Below are 22,610 nucleotides of genomic sequence, written 5' to 3'. Positions count from 1 at the left end.
AAACACTGTTTCCTTTTGCTCACCTGCCTGTATTCACTTGTCTCGTCTTATACTTACATGATAAGATTTTTGGCACAGGAACTGTCTTTTTGTTAGCACAATGGAGTCCTAGTCTGTGACTGGGGTTGCTAGGTGCTATGCCAATACAAATAATAAAGTCCACTAGTAAAACTTTGCATACAGCCTCAGTGTTCTCCCTAAAATTTATTTTGGATCTGATCCTGCACTTTTTATACAGGAGAAGAAAGTCAATGGAGCAAATGTTCTCACCCCGCAATGGGTGCAGAAGTCCTGGCAGACAGCGGTATTGGGAGGGAGAGAGATCCAAACCTTGTTTTTCCTGGCGAATACACTTCCATCCTTACTAGCTGAGGGAGGTTTGATGAATTTGTGACTATATGGCCCAATGACTGAACTCCCATGGAAATCACAGAGGTTGTTGCAGCCCTGAGACTGTAGTTGTCATATAATAATTTTACTGCTGTTTTGTGACCTAAGAGGAATTAATTCCAGTCTTACCACTATTGAACTCCCATACCAATTCTGCTTGCCTACAGAAGATCAGCACTGGGGACAATAAGACTATAAGATCAGTCCTTTACCTTGTCAGAAATTTCTGCGATAAATACTGGCATTTGTGCATGCATTTTTCATATTTTATCAAAAGGCAGCAACTCCTGCTACACTGAATGCACTAAACAAAGTTTTTGCACTTTGGAAAAAATGCTAATTTGGGGTAGAAAAATGTTCAACTGGTCTCAGATGGGAAAATGAACAAGACTATAGTTCGACTATAATTTTTTTTTAATTCTTGGGTAATTTATTATTTAAATATTATAATTTTTGAAATTATCAGTGACAGATTGTAAAATAATATTTTCTTTATGAAGAGCTATACAATATACAGTCATGTCCTCAACTAGCAACAATGATTTGCAGCAGCTGAGGATCTGGCCCAAAAATTTCATTTGATATTGCTGCCCTAAATTTCCCTGACAATAAGCATATTAAGACTGGGACAATTCCCATTCCAGCACATTTTGCTTACTGGCATCTTATTGTATTACACCCTGTCAGACCTGTTCCAAGTTTCTGCCTGTGATTTATAGGACAATTATCTATGAAAAGCAAAATTCTGTCCATTTGTACAATAGCTGCAGTAACCTTGACTGTGAATTCTCTTTGAAGCCAGCTGGCATGCTTTTTACAGTAAATCTTTAAATTGTACATCTTTCTACAAGTACTTTGATACCTGGGTATTCCATTTTGTAGTTAAATTTCTTTGTTTCTAATACAAAAGATTCACAGGTTGTATTTTTTATGGTGTCATTCTTTATCCCATTTGTTTTCACGAAGGATGTACATTTGAAGTTAAATATGTTTTGGTATATAGCTAGTATTCGGATATCGGCCAGAGTCAGGCGCTTTGTAGACAGTTACGATGCAAGCTTCTACACCCTGTTGTGCCTGAAACACAGTTGCTGTTTCTGTAACTGAGCTGAAGATTCTCAGAGTCTGTCTTTCTTTCTTTCTTTCTTGAAGACAATAGAGCTTCTCTATATTTATACTGGAGTAAACGAGATAACATGACCCAGACAGTTTAAATAAGTTGCCAAAGGCCACACGAATTGATATCAGAATAGAGACTAAAACTCAGAAGTACTTGGCTTCTAGTCCTATGCTCGATCCGCTAGACCATGCTGCTCCTGTCATCTCATTGTTCAGTACTTATGTTTCCTAATCTTTACCTGTATTTTCTCTTTCAAAGATCTATTTCGCCCACACTCTCAGGTTCAATATCATGGTTAAGTACATGTTTTTAGCATGTGCCACAGTGGACACCATTTTTGCAGGTAAAACCTTCACACCACAATATGAAATCACTCTGGCTCAAATATGAGTTGCACAATACCATTCAATGTACAATTTGCTGTTCAACCCTTTTTTGCTTTTGGTGAAATGTTATTAAATAAAACAATTGTGCTTTTCTCCCCTCCATACTGTGGGCCAGATGCTCCCCTATTGGTGCTGCATGGAGATGTAGCTGGGCCTGGGTTATTGACCATGCCATAACTTCGATTTTCCACTTTGTTGATGACAGAGGCAGTTGCAGCCAAGGTTCCACATGAACTTACCTAATGGAGGCTGCTCAGTGGATGCTCTGAATATGCACATCCTCCCACCACCTTAGTCAAGTGGCTGAACTGGCTAGCACAACTCATTCTTTTAGCTGTACTGCCCCTTATTGCTATTCTATTTGAGGACACATCACTGTGGACTTTTCCCACTGGGATTCTCATGGCGTAGTTCATATCAGAAGAAGTCAACATAAATCAATCATGATTCTGTGATCAATTGTACTTATAAACTATATAAACCATATATTGTATTAGTACCTTGTTCCCTTTGCTCATAAATTGCCACCTCCTCTAGACTTTGGACTGTGTTCAGTAATTTTATGGGCTGTGCTATGTATGCTCCCCAGGCTCCAAGTTGAGGTTTTAAAGATTTTGATTTAGCTATTTTAAGAGTTACTTTGAAGTGAATTACAACATCTAGCATGTATCGGGCGTAGCCGTGTTAGTCTGTATCCACAGAAACAACAAGGAGTCCAGTGGCATCTGAAAGACTAACAGATTTATTTGGGCATAAGCTTTCATGGGTAAAAAAACCTCACTTCTTCAGACGCATCTAGCATGTATATAACATACAGTGGTTCCCATTTTCAGAGGCATGAAGGGGGCGGCGGGAGGTTATCAAATGAGCCTCCAGTATTGGGCATAGTGAATTGCGGGCACAACTACTAAAATTTCAATGTCTACCTGATTGGCAGGCAAAATTAAGTAATTTAAGATCTAAACATTAGTATCTATGCCTGTAACTTCACATCCACAATTAATTGCAGGCATCTGCAAAATTGAAGACTGTTTTTAAAAATCAAGCTCTAAATTTTTGGGATTATCTTTTCTTTAACTGAATTTGTGCGATGCACTGGAAGGAGGTTTAGGGCCTATCTGTATCAGTTAAACAACTTACATGGCAGAGACTGTGGTGTAGACAGCAATCCTTCCATGACTATTTTATCCAGGCCAGCACCTAGGAAGACCTTATATGGTCATATTAAGCAGTCAGAGAGCTAGAGAACCAGGGAACGCTACAGGGTCTGTCTGTGTCTACTAGCTGACAACCAAGTTCTGTCTTTCTTCTCTACCATGGGAAACTCTACTGGAATCATATCATGATGTTCATCAGGGTTGTAATTTGATCCAGTAACATGGTTACACCACCACTTGATCCCATCTACACAGGCAAAACCAAACGGATTTGGGATTATCATGTAAATTTCACAGTGTAGATCTGCCTTTGCTGGCCAGGGTTTAACTTCCTCTTCAGCTAAATTGGCTTCTGAGTGAATCAATTATATCTAAACTGCATTTAGGCACATTGTAGTGTCTCATTTCCTTGATTATCTACGGTTGTCAAGAATACTAGTCCGTACTTTTGTTTTCCATGGGAATTTAAACACTAATAGGAGTAACACATGAATTCCCTGGCACATCTGGCTTTTCATTTATCCTAGGGGGTATAGATTGCTCACAGCTATTAATACATTATCAGGACAATGGGGTTGAGTTTGAGTATTGTAAAGCATACCTCTTTTTCAGCATTCAGGTCATGTACAGTGTTGGGCACAAAATCAAAAATAAAGTCAAACAATTCCCTAGATCAACATAATAAAGGAAAACCCATGTTAAACTGAGCATAGAAATGGAGAATAGCTTCTGGGAAAGTGTGTTACCCATTAATTATGGAGAGGTGGTCTTTCAGTAGTTAAGGTTGTGATTAGCTTTCTATTCTAAGTCTATTTTTTGACATTCCCACTACCCAGGATGGTCAAAACTAAATCAATCATCCTGAAATTTCTCATAAGTTATTTTCTTCTGCAGATTTTTTGGGGAAAGTGTATACCTTGGCCCTGCTCTTCCGCTGGCTCTCCCTTGTCTTGACTTCCAAGTGCTCCTGCATCACAGTGCACAGGGAACCCCTGAATTGTTGAGCTTTCCACAGCAAAGAAGGTGCACAACCTCTGTGTGACCTCCTAGAGCCTGTCTCCCTCTGCAGTAGAATTGCACCAGTTTCACATTCTGCGGAGTTCTCCACATCCATCAAGGTTGGGGCAAGATTTTCCTTGGTTTGCATAAATGGTTGTAACTAATTAAGTAGCACCTAAGATTGTGTTACTTTTCTGTTGGACTCTGTGCTATGCAAATATTGAAACATTTGTATAGACAGAAAAACAAGCTGAGCCCATTTATTGAAAGGCCTGGAAAAGTATATGTGCCAGATTTTATTTGCAAAGACATTACACTGGGAATGCCATTTCCAAAATCATCAGCGGTGCAAGTAGAATTAATTTCTTACTGGTACACTGCACTCATGGGAAGGACACAAAGGGAGGCATGTGACCTCTGAATGTGACCTCCCACGTGACTCCTCACCGCTCCCAGCCCAGGGCCCCCATGCGCTCCCATCCCCTCCCCATGAGCCATCCCCTGTTACCTGTGGGGGCTTTGTTCTCCTCCGGCTGTGCTGGAGACTTCTGAACCACAGGGCTCTCCAGAACTGCAGCAGCGAAAGGAGCAGAACATGGGGCTGCTGGGTGTCCCCACACCAGCAGCTCCTCCAACGTGGCTTATACTGCCCCCAGCCCTATCCTCTGGCGGGGATGCTGTACAGACCCCAGACAGGAGACGTAGCTGCATGGAAGGGTTGGAGAGGCAGGTCTAGGTGCGGTAGAGCCGTGCTGGAGGAGCTGCTGGTGTGGGGCCGCCTGGTGGCCCTACGTTCTGCCCTTCTTGTGTCTTTCCAATACAGCATATCGGCTACAAATATCTTACTGGTACGGCATACTGGACCAGACTGCCCTACATGCATCACTGAAAATTCCTCTCAGTTTTACATTCCCTTGGTTTTCATGTACAAATTAACTAAATAGATTCCTAAATAATGCAAAACCTCAAGCCAAAACAAAAAAACCCAGATTATTTGTATTTTAATCTGATAATTTCACAGTGATCATATTTACATATTACAGCACAGCCTCGGCTATTTTCTGGTTAGATTTGTGGCTAATGGGTCCCCAGGATGCTAGTTGGAAACAAACATGTATGACTATACATTTAAGAAGAGACCTACTAGCTCAGAGCCCAGTCAGAGAGACAGAAAATAATTTACATTTGCACAGAGACAGAACAGTGAAATGCTGTCAATATTTTAAGGAGTTTCTACAAACCTTGTCCACTTGGCTTATGATGAACCTCACTTATTAGGGATGTGTGTGTTTGTAATAGGAGAGCCGGTAGAGTGAAAGACTGGGGAATATATTCACTTTTTCTCCCCCTTAAACGAAAATGCATTTTTACAAACTAAGGGGAAGAAAAATAATCACTGGGCAAACAAATGTAGGAAGCTGGAAAGGGCTAAAAATGGCTTTATACTGCATAATTCATTTATATATGCATCGTGAATGAATCAGTTAAGCAATTTGGCAGTAGATGAGTTGCATCAAGTAGGCACTATTCAGGTTGCTAATAGCAGTAAATTCTGTGTTTCAGTTTGAAGGAATGTGTACATTGTTCCTGAAAACTATACTGAGTATTTGGACAGCATAACATAGAGGATGATCTATATAACTGGAAGTGGGGATAGGAGGTGAAGACTTTGCATCTTCCCCTGTAAACCTAGCTGCAATCTATCTAATCGCCTCCTCTGTCTGCAGTCTAGTTTATTCCAAGGGCAAAACAACTCTTCAAAAGTATTCTGGCCAAAACCCTTCAAGGGGCTCTTAGGCTCTCCAAGAGCCTTTTGCAGCGCATAATGAGGCAGAGGGAGAAACTGAAAACCTGCCTCTTAGTCAGGATACTTACAGTAGTGTATGGGGGGAGAAAAAGGCACAGCTCTGTTTCTGCCCTCCACGTGCTTGCAAGTACTGTAATGCACAGGGTCATTTATAATTAGAAACATGACTCACTTAGAGCTAGGAACTGCAGCTTGTCCTCGGAGGATACGACTTTTTTATGCCCTTCAGTTCAATTCCTCTCCATATTAATGTCACTCTCCTCTCTCATTTCTTTTTCTTCTTTCAGGACCCCAGAGCTGATGTTAAAAAGTGGCTGCTAGCAGACCAGAGAGCTAAGACAGGGCAGACTTTGGTTCCAACATTGTCTCGGCTTCCTGTAAAAAGAAGGAAAAGGAAAAGGGAAACAACATTTTTCACATTCTCACTCTCTCTCCGCAAAATGGACAAAAATCAGTTACAGAAGAAAATGGTGTGAATTCAGTTAAAGTTGCAGAAAGAAACCAAGATCTCTGTGCTTGCCAAGTGCCAGTGTTGCTGAAAATGAGACAAGCAAGCATGCGGAACAACTGAGAGCAGAAGGTTTGACAAGGAATCTGGATAAAGAGCAGTCAATCAGAAGCACAGCCACATTTCAGAGATAAGGGATGGAGTGAACAGTGAGTGGGGTTTCATAGGATTGGGCTTTCTGGAGTACATTTAAAGAGAAAGAGACAACGACACTCAAGCAGAGAAGATAAAAAAAGAATTTGTTTAATTTATAAATTCAATGTCTGCTTCATGTTCTTAGCAGGAAAAAATCACGTGAAAAAAGAGGATGAAGACCAAGGATGAGATCAGGTAAATGAGTTAACCTTTGTGAAATACTTTGATTAGAATAAGGTGACTATCAAAACTCCTGATGTTGCTCATATTCTCACTGGCTTCAAGTGGGAGCAAGATTGCCTGAAATGAACTTGGAGTTTATCAAAAGATGCAGTTCATAAAGGTAAAATGAAGTGCTTAAAAATTACACAATAATGTTGAAGGGCCATATTGTAATCCCTTTATTCATGTTGGTTAGTAGTTACTCATGTGAGTACTTCCACTGAAATCAATGGCATACCTTATGTGAGTAGCTGCTCACCGCTATGAGTAATAGAATCACAATCTGACCTTAAGTTCTTAAGTTACTTGTAGAATCCACACTTAGCTTAAGCATTTAGACAAATATATTTGAAAATGACGATGAAAATAATTTTGCTGCTTCACTTACTGCACCTGGAAAGGCTTGAATTCAATGTTCTGTTTCCCTAGCTACCAGCTAAAGCAGAGGTGGGCAAACTTTTTGGCCTGAGGGCTGCATCTGGGAATCGAAATTGTATGGCAGGCCATGAATGCTCAGAAAATTGGGGTTGGGGTGCGGAAGGGGGGGAGGGCTCTGGTGGGGGTGTGGGCTCCAGAGTGTGGCCAGAAATGAGGAATTCAGGGTGCGGGAGGGGGATCTGGGCTGGGGCGGAGGAGTGGGGGGGGGGGGTGAGGGCTCCGGCTGGGAGTGCAGGCTCTGGGGTGGGTCTGGAGATGAGGAGTTTGGGGTGTAGGAGGGTGCTCTGGGCTGGGATCAAGGGGTTTGGAGGTCAGGAGGGGGATCAGGGCTGGGGCAGGGGGTTGGGGCATGGGGAGAGGCTCAGGGGTTCAGGCTCCAGGTGGGGCTTACCTCAAGCAGCTCCTGGAAGCAGCAACCATGTCCCCACTCCAGCTCCTACATGGAGCCGCAGCTAGGTGGCTCTGCACGCTGCCCTGTCTGCAGGCACCACCCCTGCAGCTCTCATTGGCTGCAGTTTCTGGGCAATGGGAGCTGCAGGGGCGGTGCTCTAGGTGAGGGCAGCGTGCAGACCGGAGCCCCCTGGCTGTCCATACACATAGGAGCTGGAGTGGGGCCATGGCTGCTGCTTCCGGAAGCGACATGGAATGACCTCCGACCCTGCTCCCCAGCTGGAGCGGCAGAGTGGGGCTATGCTGCTGCTTTTGGGAGATGCGTGGAGCGGCCCCCGACCTGCTCCCCAGCTGGAGTGCCAGAGCTGGACAAGTCCCAGACCTCGCTCCCCAGCGGGAGCTCGAGGGCCAGCTGAAAATGGCTGATGGGCCAGATCCAGCCCACAGACCATAGTTTGCCCACCTCTGAGATAAAGAGTAACTTTCCTATGGATAGAGAATCTAAACGAGGCCTTTGAGACCACAGCTGTTAATTTAATATTTACTTGGCCTGTGAGATGTTATTTGAAATGTTCTTGCTGTCTGTGGGTGGAATTCACCCATTGATGGTAGGCCCGTGCAAGGCCCTTCTTCCCTCTGCTCTGTGGAATCCCCTTGATGTACATGTGCAGTGTGATTCAGGCAGATGGATGTGCAGGATCTACAGAGCAGCCACTGCACATTCTGTCCACTTGAGCCGTGAACTCTGCACTGACATGGAATGAATATGCCATTGCAGAGAGGAAAAGTGAAAGTTGGTCAGGGTCCCCTGCATGGGAGTGTAGATGAGGCTGGGTCATTATTTGAGCCCAGGCTGAAATGGTGGCCGTGGAGGGACTGATCTGAAGCCTTGTAGCCTACCCTGGGGTTATGTGGATTGATGTCCTCTCCAAACTCCACACAGGCAAACCACACAGACTTGATTATGCTGGCTTTATGCATGACTTGAGAATTCTACCCTAAAAACAAGTTATTTGATTTCTCAATTAATCATGTATCAGAAGGAGTGAAAGATGTTTCTTATTAATGTTGTGGTTAGTCTGATTTTATTTTGTTCCTAGTTTTATATTTCAGTATTAATTTTTTTATACTTTATTTTTGTTTGCATATGTATTTTGTCACAGTTAATTATGGTTATTTGTTGTTTCCTTTTGAACTCTGTAAAACTTTAGTGGAAAGGATATATTCTTCAGTATTAAGTGATTAAATCAAAATAAAAAATTGTCTATTCCTCATTAATCTGATCTGCAAGAAATAGAGAACAAAGCCTTTCAAATACAAAGCTTGTACAGCTAGAAATATCCCCAGCCTTCTAAACTGACACCAAGGACTGAAATAGAGCCACATCTCCCAGGCCCCACAGTTCCCTGTCCTGAACAGCATCCCTAGGGCAGGAGTTTATCCCTCCATATGACCTTAAGAGAGGGAAAGATATACAAGTTTTGGCCATTTGTAGGTGATTTTAAAAATCAGATAAGAGGTGTTTTCTCCACCTTGGAGCCTAGAAAGAGTGGTGGTGTGGAGGCCTTTTTTCCTTGGTTGTTGCAGTGTGATAGAGCTCTCTAAACTTTCTCCTCCCACCAATTACTGTTATATGTAGAGTCTCAGGTAAAATGAAGGAAAGAAAATGGATATCAGTGTTCAAACATTTGTGAATCCAAAGAAAGAAAGAAAGTTATCTTTTATCTTTGACATTTAAGACTAACAGATTGATGTCAGAGGTCACTGGGTTGTCTGAACAATGTTGCGCATTCTGTGGTTTGGCTGTGGAGCAGGGGTTGCTTTTGCACATGCAGGCTGGTTATGCAGAGAAAAGGATATCTGAGACAGTACAGCAGGGGTTGGCAAACTACGGCCCACGGGCCAGATCTGGCCCACCAGCCATTTAAAATAGGCTCTCGAGCTCCCGCTGGGGAGCTGAGTCTGGGTCTTGCCCTTTTCCAACGCTCCAGCCGGGGAGCAGGGTCGGGGACTGCTCCATGCATCTCCCAGAAACAGAGGCATGGCCCCGCTCCAACCAGGGAGCAGGGTTGGGAGCTGCTTCACACTGCTTCTGGAAGCAGCTACATGGTCTTGTTCCAGCTCCTACGTGCAGGGGCAGCCAGGGGACTCCATTCTGCATGCTGTCCGTGCCCCAAGCACTGCCCCCTCAGCTCCGATTGGCCAGAAACTGCAGCCAATGGGAGCTGCAGGGGCAGCATCTGTGGATGAGACAGCGCGCAGACACGCCTGGCCGTACCTCTGTGTAGGAGCCAGAGCCAGGCCACGTCAACTGCTTCCAGAAGCAGTGTGGAGCAGCCCCCAACCCTGCTCCCCAACTGGAGTGGGGCCATGTTGCTTGAAGTAAGCACCGCCTGGAGCCTGCACCCCTGAGCCTCTCCCTGCCCCCCAACCCTCTGCCCCAGTACAGATCCAAACCCCACCGTCCAAACCCCTCGGTTCCAGCCGGAGCACTCTCCTACATCCCAATCTCCTCATCCCTAGCCCCACCCCAGAGCCGCCACCCCTACACCCTACTCCCCAGCCCAGAGCACCCTTCCAAACCCTGAACTCCTCATTTCTGGCCCTACCCTGGAGCACCCCCAACCAGAGCCCTCACCATGTCCTGCACCCCAAGCCCAATTTCCTGAGCATTCATGGCCCGCCATACAATTTCTATTTTCAGATGTGGCCCTCAAACCAAAATTTTTGCCCACCCCTGCGCGACAGACATCCTGGGCCACAGCATAAGCACATATTTTGATTGTGTCAAAAGGTATTGATTTTAGTCCCCTTTCTCTAGTTCACGATGGTTAATTGGCTTGGAGCCTCTACAGTGAAAAGACGTGACCTCTTAATTTTTCAGAGAGGATTTAATTTCCCTTGGATAAATCTTTTTTACACGATGACTGTGTGACCTAGCTGCAGTGTCTCCCAGGTTTCCTTTGGCTTGAAGAGTAGGTTTCATTCTCGTTAGTGCTTGTTTTTCACGCTGAGAGATGACTTTTTTCATGCTAGAGACAGGGCACATGCTTCACTTTTGTATGCAGAGTAAATGACTCAATTTGTATTGCTTGAGAGCAGATTTTTGCATCACATATTATCATGTTGTCAATAATTTTTAATTCTGTACCTCAGCCTGAAGTACACAATGGACACTAATAAATTTTTAAATTAGGGACCTTGTACCACTGAGATGATAAATAACCGGTAATATCAATTATATAATGAATGCCATTCTTCCTGCTCCTTGAAGGTTCTGTGCAGTTTATGCTTTATGTACATTTATGTTTAAAAGAGCTTCCATTAGACTACTTTTGCATTTTTCAGGATTCCCACTGGAGTCTCTTTCCTGCAAAAAATAAAAAAAAGTCAATCTTAAAGATTTTGGTACGGTATTTTACCAGATCTTCTACTTCGATAAAGTATGGATTTGTCAGGCAGCAACTGAAACAGTATCTATATGTTCATAATTGCAGTTATGGTCAGCTATTCAAACCTGTGTATGGCATATAATGCCTCAATCCTGCACTGCTCAGGACAGATAGACACCCCCGCTCCCCCACACCCACAGTGAACCCCTCTGATGACCTTGGGACTTTGCATGGACATAGGGGGTTCCCAGTGTGGAACATTGTGAAGGACCAGGACCTATACCTATATGTAAATGTCTAAATCAGCACTTAGGCACCTACAAGTTCTAGATGTACTTGATGGAAAGAAGGGATGGTTTCATGGTTAAGGCACTGGAATGGGACTCAGGAAATCTGGGTTAAATTTCTGGCTCTCTTACAGACTTCCTGTGTGTCTTCCCAATCTTGTCCTATCTTGAATGTAATCGCTTTAGAGCTTGGCCTATCTTTAACTCTGTATTTGTACAGTGCCCAAAACAATGAAGCTCTAGTGTCAATTGGGGTCTCTAGGACAGAGGTGGGCAAACTATGGCCCGTGGGACTGTCCTGCCCGGCCCCCGAGCTCCTGGCCCGGGAGGCTCGCCCCCAGCCCCTCCCTTGCTGTCCCTCCTCCCCCTCCCCCGCAGCCTCAGCTTGCTCTCTTCACCACCGGCGCAATGCTCTGAGCGGCGGGACAGTGAGCTCCTGGGGCAGTGCAGCTGCAGAGCCCAGCCTGACCCTCTGTGCTGTGTGGTGGCAGCGGCGATGGCGTGGCCTGACTCCAGCTGGGTGGCGCAGCTGTAATGCCGCCAGCCACCGGTGCTCCAGGCAGTGCAGTAAGGGGGCAGGGAGCAGGGGGGGTGGATAGAGGGCAGGGGAGTTTGGGGTGGTGGTCAGGGGGCAGGGATGTGGATACGGGGTGGTTGGGAGGGAACGGGGCTGAATGGGGACAGGAGTCTGAGGGGGCAGTCAGGAAGGAGGGGGGTTGGATGGGGCGGCAGGGGGCAGTCAAGGGACAGGGAAAAGGGATGGTTGAATGGGGCAGGAGTGGGGGGGGGTAGATAGGAGGTGGGGGCCAGACCACAACCCCCTCCGCTAACTGGCCCTCCATACAATTTACAAAACCCGATGCAGCCCTCAGGCCAAAAAGTTTGCCCACCCCTGCTCTAGGAGAAACTGCAATACATATAATAATAATAAGTAGAGATTTCAAGACTAATTTTAGGCTTTCAACTCTTAATGCTGTCCCTACATTGTATATATTTGGTACTATCAAGTTATATTTAGTGTGGTAGGGTGCCAGTTCCAAACTCCCCTTCACAAACCATCAGAGGCTCCTCTACTTAAATAAAAGAATCAAATAAAAGAAACTTCCTTCTCAGAAGGGCCTCATTTATTAGTCTTAGGGCTTGTCTTCATTGCAGTGTTAGCTTGAAATATAGTTCAAGCATTGCCTCTAACCTGACTCCCATCCGCATACAAAAATCTCTAGCTCGAGTTATGTGGTGCCTAAATTCGAGCTAGCTGGCCTATAAGGAGTATGGTTTGAAGCTTGAGTGCTGCTGTCGCTCAAGCTAGTAATACAGTGAGGATGCTGCTACAGGATACTTAAAACTCTTCAGGAGCCTTATCTTCATTGCTAAAAAAGGTGTATTTTTTACATTGGGATAATTGACACACACGAGCTGTCCTGAGGTAAAAACTTAATAAAGGCTCGGGCCTTTAGTTTTACCATGAGGTAAACAGCTCTTTGCTCCTGGTGTTGACCTTGGTGAGTCTGAGAGGCCACACTGGAGAGCTGCACATACCCCATACTCAATAAACTAGTGCTGCAGGCACATGTGTTTAGCACTACGATTTCTGGAGCTTTATCCCAGGGTTCTTTGCACCTCACCAACTGGAGATGCTCTATGTATTGGTGTGTGGTGTATTATGGAAGAACTTGTCTGTCCTTGCTGGACAGCAAGTGGTTTTAGCCCGCCACATTTAGCGGAAGCTTTTCTGGCTCTGCACATTCCTCACAGCCCATTCCACCTAGGGAACAAGCCATGGATTTGTTGGATGAGCTGATCCATGGGTGAACTTTTTATGCAATGGAATAGATGTTCAGTGAGACTCTGGGTGGCATTTCAGGAGCAGTTTCTGAAACATGGAAGGTGTTGGGACTCGTAGGGCAATTCATTCATGGCAGGCTGGACAGACATGGTACTTGCTGCAATTGCCATACATTCTGCTTTTGGTGCAGGAGAAGATGGAACTCGCACAGTGTGATGGGAACCACATTGTCATAGATATCTGGCATGACCGGCAGTGGCTCTAGAACTTCTACATGAGGACGCAGATCTTCAGGGAGTTGTGTGAGGAGCTTGCCCTGACTCTCTAGTGCCACAATGCTCAACTTAGGAAGACCTTACTAGTACAAAAGCAAGTTACAGTTGCTGTCTGGAGGCCGTTGCAAACCAATTTATTGTTGGGAAGTTAACTATCAGGGTTATGGTAGTGGAGGTTTGTGAGGTGATTAATCCTGTGAAATAATAGCTGGCTTTAAAAGAATGGGGTTCCCCTACTGGACTGTGGCCATTTTGATGGCACAGGTACCCACAATTTCCCAACAGAAGAAGAAAGCAAATATGTCTACAGCAAAGGGTTCGAATCCCTGCTTCTTGACCACTGCTATACGGGAAGTACGAAAAGGTGCATGATGCCAAGGTGATGAGGAGATCTGACATTTACACACTGGGACAAAGAGGGACCTTATTTCTTCTTAATGTTGTTATCAAAAAGGTGTTGGTGCCCATTACTTATCTTGGGAGACCCCTCCTACGCACTTCTGCCATGGCTCATGAAACCATACCTTGACATCAGAGGACCAGCCACAGGAAGTTTCATTGTGGGATGGTGGTGGATTGCACATTTCACAAGCTGAAGTCAAGATGGCACTTGCCTACAAAACCTTTTGGATTTCAGTGTCGCTGACTGCGGCCATATGATTCTGGCTTGTTGCTCTCTGCAAGGCTAAAGGTGAGTATGTTTGCATGGTGTGGATTCAAGACACTACTGGTTTGCAGACCCAGTATCGGCTACGAGAAAGTGCACTGATCGCTTGCGCTGGGTCAAGGCAGGCAAGGGAAATAAGTGATGCCTTGTGTGCCTGCATCCTTGCACCACAAGTTGGTGTGAATGAGCTATGATGCTGTAATGGGTGCCTGTAATGAGGTGATGATTTTAACAGTTTTGATCAATGTGTAACCAATTTTTACTGCTGTATTATACAATTGTCAACTTGTTACAGGTTTTATGCAACTGTAGGTTTTGTGGGTTTCATGTGATGTGTGAGATTTTGCAACTTAATTAAAAATTTATGACACAACTTCCTAGGTCCACCTTCCTTTACAAGAACTCACACAGCAACCTGTTGTACAACCAAACCAATTTATTAACCAAACAATGGAATAAAAAAAAAGTTAAACCATTACAGGCGTAACAGCTTCCTCTTCATAAGTAGGAAGTAACAAGTGTGCAGTGTGAAGAGAAGTGTACGTTTGTCTGTGCAAAACATTCAAAACCAGAGTAAAACAATGAAATTGTATGAACCCCAAACTCCAAGCCTCACAAGTCAATCTCACTGGTAGTGGAAGCAGCTGTCTGTAGATCTCCTCCTATTCTCCTTCCCTCTGGTAGAATGTGTTGCCAGGTTTGCATGTGGCTGCAAAGGGTTGTATGGGGCTGTAGGTTGCATGGGGATGGAGAGCACAGGGTACATTTGTCCACTCCAGTTCATAGAGTTGTCAATGGCTCAAACAACCTTAGAGTTTTCCAGTTACTGCACTGGCTGCAGGATGTGATACCATGGAGGAGATTCTATGGGCATTAGTGAAGCTGTCAAAGGGTGCAGCAGTGGAGCTGGTACTGGAGCTGCCAGCTGCACCCTGTTGGTCATCAAGTTGATCAGCCTTTCCATGAGCAGATGGTCCTGTCCTCTATTCCTCTGCTCTTCCTTGAGGAGTTTGTTGAGCAGTCTCTCCTCCCTCTGCATGTCCTGCTCCTCTTTCATACTCTGGAGCTCCAAGTACTCTTCACTTGTGCAGACCACATCGCCAAACATCGCATCCTTGTCCCTCTTATGTTTCTCCTGCTTCTGGACAGTCCTGTACTCCAGAGTTCTGGCTCAGAAGGTTGGTCCATCTAAGGTGAAAATGCTTGCCACGATAATGAAGGAGCATATTTTTTTCTTTGTCATTGTGGCATGGGGGAGAAGGGGAGGAAATAATCCCCCAGATTTTATGTTCTGCATCAACATAAAGCCAGATTGCAAGTTTTTATTATTTTGGAGTGCTTCTCTTATTTCTTTATGCATTGTCTTGTTCATAACCTCCTGCTAGCATAGTCAGTCCATGGATTCACTGTGGTACAAGAAGAAAGTAGGTTATGGAAATGTTATGGCTTTCACTGTGACGGGATCCCCGAGGTACAACCTGGGACTGTGGGACTGCCGTGCCCCCTTAACTCACTGATCCGAGTTGTCTCTAACAATGCCTTACTGGTGACAAGCAGCAAACCTCTCCAGGTGCTGTTACCACTCGGTACAACCGCATTTGGAATGCCACACCCAGCTAGATTGCATGAATGATCCCAGAGCCACTCATGAATCACATAGAGAAAGGCACCAGCCAAATCCCGCCCCCCCAGCATCCAGCCTTGTACCTCAGGAATATACCATCTTGCACTGCTCAAGATCCTTTCTTGAGCAATGCAATTTTATTTATTGGTTCACCACTTCATCAACGAAAAGGGGACATACACCACCTTTTGTATCCTGAGCATATTTACCAAGCGCTTCAGTTAAAAAAAACTGGTAAGGACAAACATTAGCATAAGTTTATTGACTATAAACAGTTCTTAAGTGATTATAAGTGATAGGCAAAAAGAGTAGTTACCAAAAGAAAATAAAAGATAAACACACAGTCTAAATTCTCAACCTTATTAGACTAAGCAATATCTGGACTAAGCAGTTTTTCTCGCCCCACTGGATACTGCTGGTTGGGTATAGTCTTTCATACACAAGCTCTCCCTGTTAGCCTTGGCACCACTCTCCTCAGCTCCAGTGTTCTCGTTGCCTTCAGCATAGGTGAGGGAAGAGACAGGACAAACCATGGAGCCTCTGTCCTCTATTTTACATCCTCATTCTATGTGCTTAGAGAAAACAGGTCCTGATATGTCTGGTGGGCATTGCTGAGTCACCAGGCAAGGCTGAACATTCACCTGGTATGGCCTTATGCAAGTGAGTCATTGAACTGTAACTTGCTGGACAATGGCTGCTGATGGTTGTTCGACACAAGCATTGGTTATCTCGCTTGTTTTTTCTGGGGAGCTAATATCTGGATGGTTTCCTAACTCACAGCATATTTTAGTGACAACCAAGAACATAGTCTTATAACTTTATATGCACTAATGATATACATATTTAGATAGAACAATGTCTTTTAATCATAGCCTTTCCCATAATACCTTACATGGCATGCTTTATATGAAATATTACAATAATGTAATACAAATGATGAATATGGGGGTTACAGGGTGTTCCCCCAAGGTACAGAGTGTCACACCATCCTCAGTCGAAGCAAAACACACTCTATTGCATGTACCATCCTCACTAATTATAGTTCTGTTGAGCATAACCTGTAAATCCCTCTCTCTTAAAAGCACATTTTTCATCATGACAATAACAAATATGGCAGGTAACGCTTACCAGGCTTCAGTTCAGATACTGACCCTGTGCTGCATACTCTCCAGGCTGTTCCCCAGGTCCAGCTGCAAAAATAGACCCTGAATGTCCACAAGCCCAACTGGATGAACTCTGCTGTCTGTTCCTGGGACTGAGACTCTGCCATGGTCTCATCTGCTGTTACCCCCCATACCCCTCTTCCATCAGGCTGAAAACAAGGCCATCTGAGTTCAGGAGTATGTCAGAGGTGATGGTGGGCTCTGTGCTTGGGGCAGTGGCAACTCTGGTCAAGCTCCTCATAGCATCAATGAATGCTAACATTGCCAAACCTGCCACTTCCATCCTTGGCCTTGTGGGATAGCTGCTTCATCTGCTCCCTGTACTACCCACCAGTCTGGTGGATGCCCACATCTCCCAGTCTCTTTGAGATGGTCTCATAGAGATGTATATTTTTGGAGTTTCTTTTATGATCATGGTCTGGAGGCTTCTTACACCTGAGGTTAATTAGAACTCCCATGTGCTCCTCCAGCCAACTAATAGCATGCTAGCATCTTCTATGGAAGATGGAGCTGGGCTGAATTGGTCAGAAACTAGAGCAGGATGTGGAAAATGAAATAAATTCCAAGCAAAGGTATGTGAACTGACAGGTAGCAGTGCATATAGGGTGACTCTGAAGTGAGTAGGCAGAAGGGCGAGAAGATACAGATACAGGAAATTGTGGGAATGGCATGGCTTTGAGTGGGGATAATACAGGAGTTTGGACAAAAATGCACAGCACAATATGTGGCAAGCCTGCAGTGTAGACCTACTTTTGAAGTATTAACAGGATCATTTCACCGCTGTTATTATCATAGAAAATGGGCCTAAACAATACTTTGTATTATAGATAGGAAATGTATGCTAGCTACACTACTTGCAGCACTACAATCTCTCCCAAAACAATATTCCAAAGACCAATTTATGAAATTTTTGTCCTCCATTCTGGTGGTTTGTTCTTTTGCATAATTTGGAACATCAAGTCTTTTTTACTAGTTGTTTTTTGTTGTTTGAGCTTATTTGAATAAATAAACCTCATGATTTAATATTTGTTATGGAGATACAGTAACTGCTCCATAGTTAGGGTTGCACATAGTTCCTCCTCTGTGCGCCTTAAAAAACTTTGAGAGCTTTTTGTCTGTCAATGTATGTTAGGGTCAGAGCTGAACGTAAGTTTTTGCTCAGAAACTCACTAGCAGGTTTTTATTTTTTTGTACTGATTTGTGCCCCGTTGCTCTGATTTTTATTTTGTATGCAGGTAGTAAAGTGAAACAAGATTTATAATCTCTTAAACACTCTCCACTGGTATTTGTAATCTGCCATCTATATAAATAGTTATTGCTCTCTTATTCAGTTATATGTAACAAAAGGAAAAACTACTGCTAGCCATTGCCTTTAAATCTTTTTATTATTATTATTAGTAGTAGTAGAGTAGTACTTCTAATGCATCCATACTTTTAGTATTTGGGCATGGATACATGCATTTAGAAATGCATCAGCTCCCTAAAGGAAGAGGAACAAAGCTTCCACCGTCATTATATATTTTATCAATGCCACAACCACTTAGAACTGGTTCAGCGTCTGAATGTAATGGAACCATATGATGAGTGCATGCAGACTAGGAGTATTGATTACACATAAAATAGAGTAACCCATAATAAATGTTTTCAGCAAAAATATTTAAATTATGTAACAAACCAGGTAAAAACCAGGAACCTTGTTTAAATAAGACATTTTCACAATCCAGACTCTGTCCTTTATTTTTAAAGTAAATATACCACAAATATAATCTTTATGATTTTCCTTTCTTTTTTTCTTTAAGAAAATGTGTTCTTGTTTGTTTGCTATTATTGAAGCAATTCAAGTAAGGCATAATTTAGATCCAGATTCTGCCTTCATGCATCTTTTCTTCCACCTTAATTGCAGTCAATGGGGGTCCACAGGAAATAAATAAGGGCGGAATTTAGCCCATAAATGATCTGGCTTTGTATCTAACTAATGGTTTGATTGCAACTTTTTCCAGTCTTTTCCCTAAAAAAAGTGTGCATGTGTCATCAGAGAGTGGTAGATTTATTCTCAGGCTTCTTGAAATTAGATTAATAAATATGGTACTGTACTATAGTTTGCTGTTCAGTAAAGCATAAGCCAGACAAAGATTTCACTGATTAGTACAGTCAGTCATCTCTAGTTAATTTGAAATGCTTAAACATTCTAATTTTTTAAAAAATGCTGTTATAAATATTCAAGGAATTGGCTTAGAAATTAGGTGTAAAACAAAGGTGCAATGCTTACTACATTTTAAAAGGTTTTAATTTTGTTAGTAGTGCATTGTCTTAAATCTAAAAGTGGTGTTGAGTCATTGTTACTTGCCAGATAGCACTGCAGAATCTTAGCAGCTGCAGTTGCATATCTTTTACAGCAGTACGCTTCCTGTTGACTTAGTAACCCAATAATATTTGTTTCTATGGCCCCATTCACTCTTCCTTTCCTCATCCTCCTTCTCATCTGTTTCTGCACAGTAATATCCCTTCTTGCTTATGGAAGGGACTCACATCTTCCAGTGCAGCAGATCCTTGCCAGTGTTCCCAGTTGTTCCAGATGAGTATGAACATGCTTAGTCATTTTGAAAACTACAGTTTTCTATTTCCAAGGAAATGGCCATTCTGAGGATTGCTTTCATTTCATTTTATAGCAATATGATAACATTGCAGAGAGCTCTATACATTTTGCATTCATGCTCTACAACTTTGTTTCCACATATCTTGATTGTGTTTAACGTCTCCCAATTTCTATAGCACTGGTCAAGCAGAACTCCTTTTTCATAGCCATCCAGTCTTAAAGGAAATGTTCTCTTACATATTTATTTTGAAAATTAAAGTGCTATTGTACTTTGAAAAGTGACTGTAAAAATGCCATTCTCGGATTTTCATGTTTTATCATCTCAATCATTTCCAAGTCAACTGCACTCAGTTTAGAAGTAAAAAGATGTTTCTTTTAAATGCAATTCCTGCAGATTCACCCTGGGTTGTGAGAGTCAAATGAGTTCTTTCCTTCTCGTATAACATATGATCATCAGTAATAAAAGTTCTGCAAGCCAAATTTACTTGTGTGACCCATTATCTTCAATCGGTTTGCACAGTGCAATGATTTAGTAAACGATTTTGTTGATGTGCACAAGGAGTAGAATTCCATTCATGCTTCCAAAGCTGTGTTGTCTCTACAGTTCTAACAGGAATAAAAACCAGTAAAAAATTATTTTTGTCACTAAAAATCAGAAGATAGTATTGAGTACATACCAGGAGTACTTCTGAGTCAGAAGGTACTGTTTTTATACAGTCACTTTTCAGGGATGATTCACTATTTACAGATGTCTACCCATTGTTACATTTCAGGGGAAAAGAGTTGATCAATCATTATTACCAACACGCAAAAAGATAAGGAGCTCGGTTACAGATAATTGAATTAGCAAAAAGAGCTAATTAACCAATTTGTATCTCCCTAACACCAGATGAACTGTACCAATCCATGGATGAAGACTTGTCATTTCTGAAGCAAACTTCAAATCCAGACTGTTTCCTGAGAACACTAACCAACTGTATTCCCCATAAGCAAATGCATTAACTTCTCTAGATGTTGCCATGCTTTTTCATAACTCTTTTCTGTGTGTATTTTTGCCCTTCAAGAGGATAACTCCAGACTGATGCTGCCTATACATCTTTCTTCTGGATGAGGGATCATAGTCTGTTGACGAGGACCACAGAGGATGTCTAGTAGCCTTTGGCTGCCTAAAATAATGAGGCTAGATGATTGAGTGTTTGAAGGAAATGGAAAGAGGTAGAGAAAAGGGAACATTTGGGGGAAAATGGAGTACGAGAAGAGTTGAATTTTTTGGTACTATGGAGTGATAGAGGAAAAATTAGAGGCAATGGAGAATGGGAATAGAAACTGGAAGATTATTGTCCATAAACATTCAGGGTCAGTGAAGTGAGACAAAGGCTGGGAAATGAGGCCCCACATTGTGATTTTTGTTGCTTACTGTCCTTCATTTTGGAAATGTGTGCTCCACACCATGGAGCTGTCATGCTGAGAAGTGTGTAAGACCTCAAAACCACTGTGAAATAAGTCAGTGTCATTTCATTTTACAGATGGGTAAACTGAGGGACAGGGAGGATTAAGTGACCTTTTTCAAGATCGATGTCAGTGTCAGAGCTAGGAACAGAATTTAGAAGTTCTGCAGTGCCCTGCTCCAATCATGAGATAACACTGTCATTCCAATACTAAAAATCTACAACTGGAAAGTATATCTATCATAAAGAGATTATTTTATGTATATTGCACTGTAAGTATCAGCTTGTGTCAATGAAAGCATTATAAAATTGGCCAGTGCCTCGCTAGGAATTTTGTCTGTCCTGTTTGTTGCTTTGCTTCTCTTATTTAAAAAAATGCATAAAAACCAACTAGCTGATGACATCAATATTCTTTCAAAGCAGTAGAATTGTTGCAGATTTTGTACAAGACTTAAAATTGAGAATCTGAGTACTTGTGGTCAGTCCATATCCCATGGCAATTTACATTAGTAGATTTCTTTGTTAACTAAAGTGTCCTGGACAAATTCCACCTCAGGAAATTACATTCCACATACGTAAGTTACATTGACTTACACACTGTCCACACCACGCGCGCTATGTTGGCGGGGAATCCTCTCCCACTGACACAGTTTCTGCCTCTCACAGAAGTGGAGTAGTGATGCTGATGGGAGAGTGCTCATCCATCCGCATACCATGTCTTCACCAGACCTGCTACAGTAGCACAGCTACATCAGTGCAGCCTAAAGGGGCCTAAATATGCTGGATATGGCCACCAAGTATTCTCTCTTTTCCTAGGGGCTTCCCTGGGTGGTGTAGAACCAGCATAGCAGCTCTGTGCCATTCACTTATAAATAAAGCTATGATTTTGTCACGGAGATCGTGGAAGTCATGGAATCTGTGACTTCCAAAGACCTCCATGACTTCTGCCTCGGTGGCTGGGAGTTACAGGGTTCCGCTGCTTCCTGCAGCGGCAAAGAGCTGCCACCTCAAGCAGTGGGCCACTCCAGCCTTCACAGACGGGGGGGTACCCTGTAGCTCTTGTCTGCTGCAGTGGCAGGGGGACCCCCACAGCTCCCTATCTGCCACCGCAGGGCAGGGAGACCCCAGCAGCTTCCCTTCACTGCAGCAGGGCCATGGGACCCCTGCAGCCCCTGGCCGCCATGGGGGAACAGGGGGACTCCTGCGATGGTGGCAGGGGGATTCCCGCAGCTCCCCACCGTTGGAGAGGGGGAAGGGGACCCTGGAGCTCTGAGCCCCCATGGGTGGTGGGGACCCCAGAGCTCCCAGCCACCCCACAGCTGCCTAGTCAATTCCCATTTTATCATGGATATTTTGAGTAAAAGTCAGGGGAAGGTCATGGGCTTCCATGAATTTTTCTTTATCGCCTGTGACCTGTCCATGACTTTTACTCAAAATATCCATGACAAAAATTGTAGCCTTACTTATAAGCCTTTCACTGCAGGGGTCTTGACTAGAGTATTGTTGCACTCTGGCTTTTCTTGATTGCTGGAACAGCCTCTTGAGGCTGATCTAACATATGCTTGAGGCTGGCCAAGGATATGAGGTAAAGTGACCTTTGCCACCCCTCCTCACCCTCCCCACTTCATATACTGAGTTTATCTTGGTCAGAACTGATACTCAGATATGCTTCTACAGATACAGATGAAGAGTACTGTATTTAACTTGTGTATATAGTGTAGATTCTTTTGAGGAGGAGGATTTTAAAATGTTGCAGGCTTTCTCACTCTGGGAATGGTAAAACTTTTTGCAGCATAGTATTATAGTCTGTGGGGATAAGA

The 22,610-nt window shown here is 43.4% G+C and overlaps 1 protein-coding gene across 8 annotated transcripts in view; it reads left to right on the top strand.

The window, feature by feature from the left end:
* Positions 1-22,610, top strand: part of SACS (sacsin molecular chaperone) — a 132,017-nt gene that overhangs the window by 20,894 nt on the left and 88,513 nt on the right. For 7 of the 8 annotated variants that reach the window (XM_030562065.1, XM_030562115.1, XM_030562034.1 and 4 more), the window contains 2 exons: positions 3,948-4,171; positions 6,147-6,697. In XM_030562065.1, the coding sequence (XP_030417925.1) occupies positions 6,675-6,697 (23 nt within the window). In that variant the 5' untranslated portion in view covers positions 3,948-4,171; positions 6,147-6,674. The remainder of the gene's footprint in view (positions 1-3,947; positions 4,172-6,146; positions 6,698-22,610) is intronic. The other variant, XM_030562085.1, reaches the window with a different exon arrangement.

This window comes from Gopherus evgoodei, chromosome 1 (assembly GCF_007399415.2).
Source record: "Gopherus evgoodei ecotype Sinaloan lineage chromosome 1, rGopEvg1_v1.p, whole genome shotgun sequence".
Lineage (NCBI taxonomy): Eukaryota > Metazoa > Chordata > Testudines > Testudinidae > Gopherus > Gopherus evgoodei.
The sequence above is the reverse complement of the archived record's forward strand: the minus strand, read 5'-3'. Positions and strand labels throughout refer to the sequence as shown.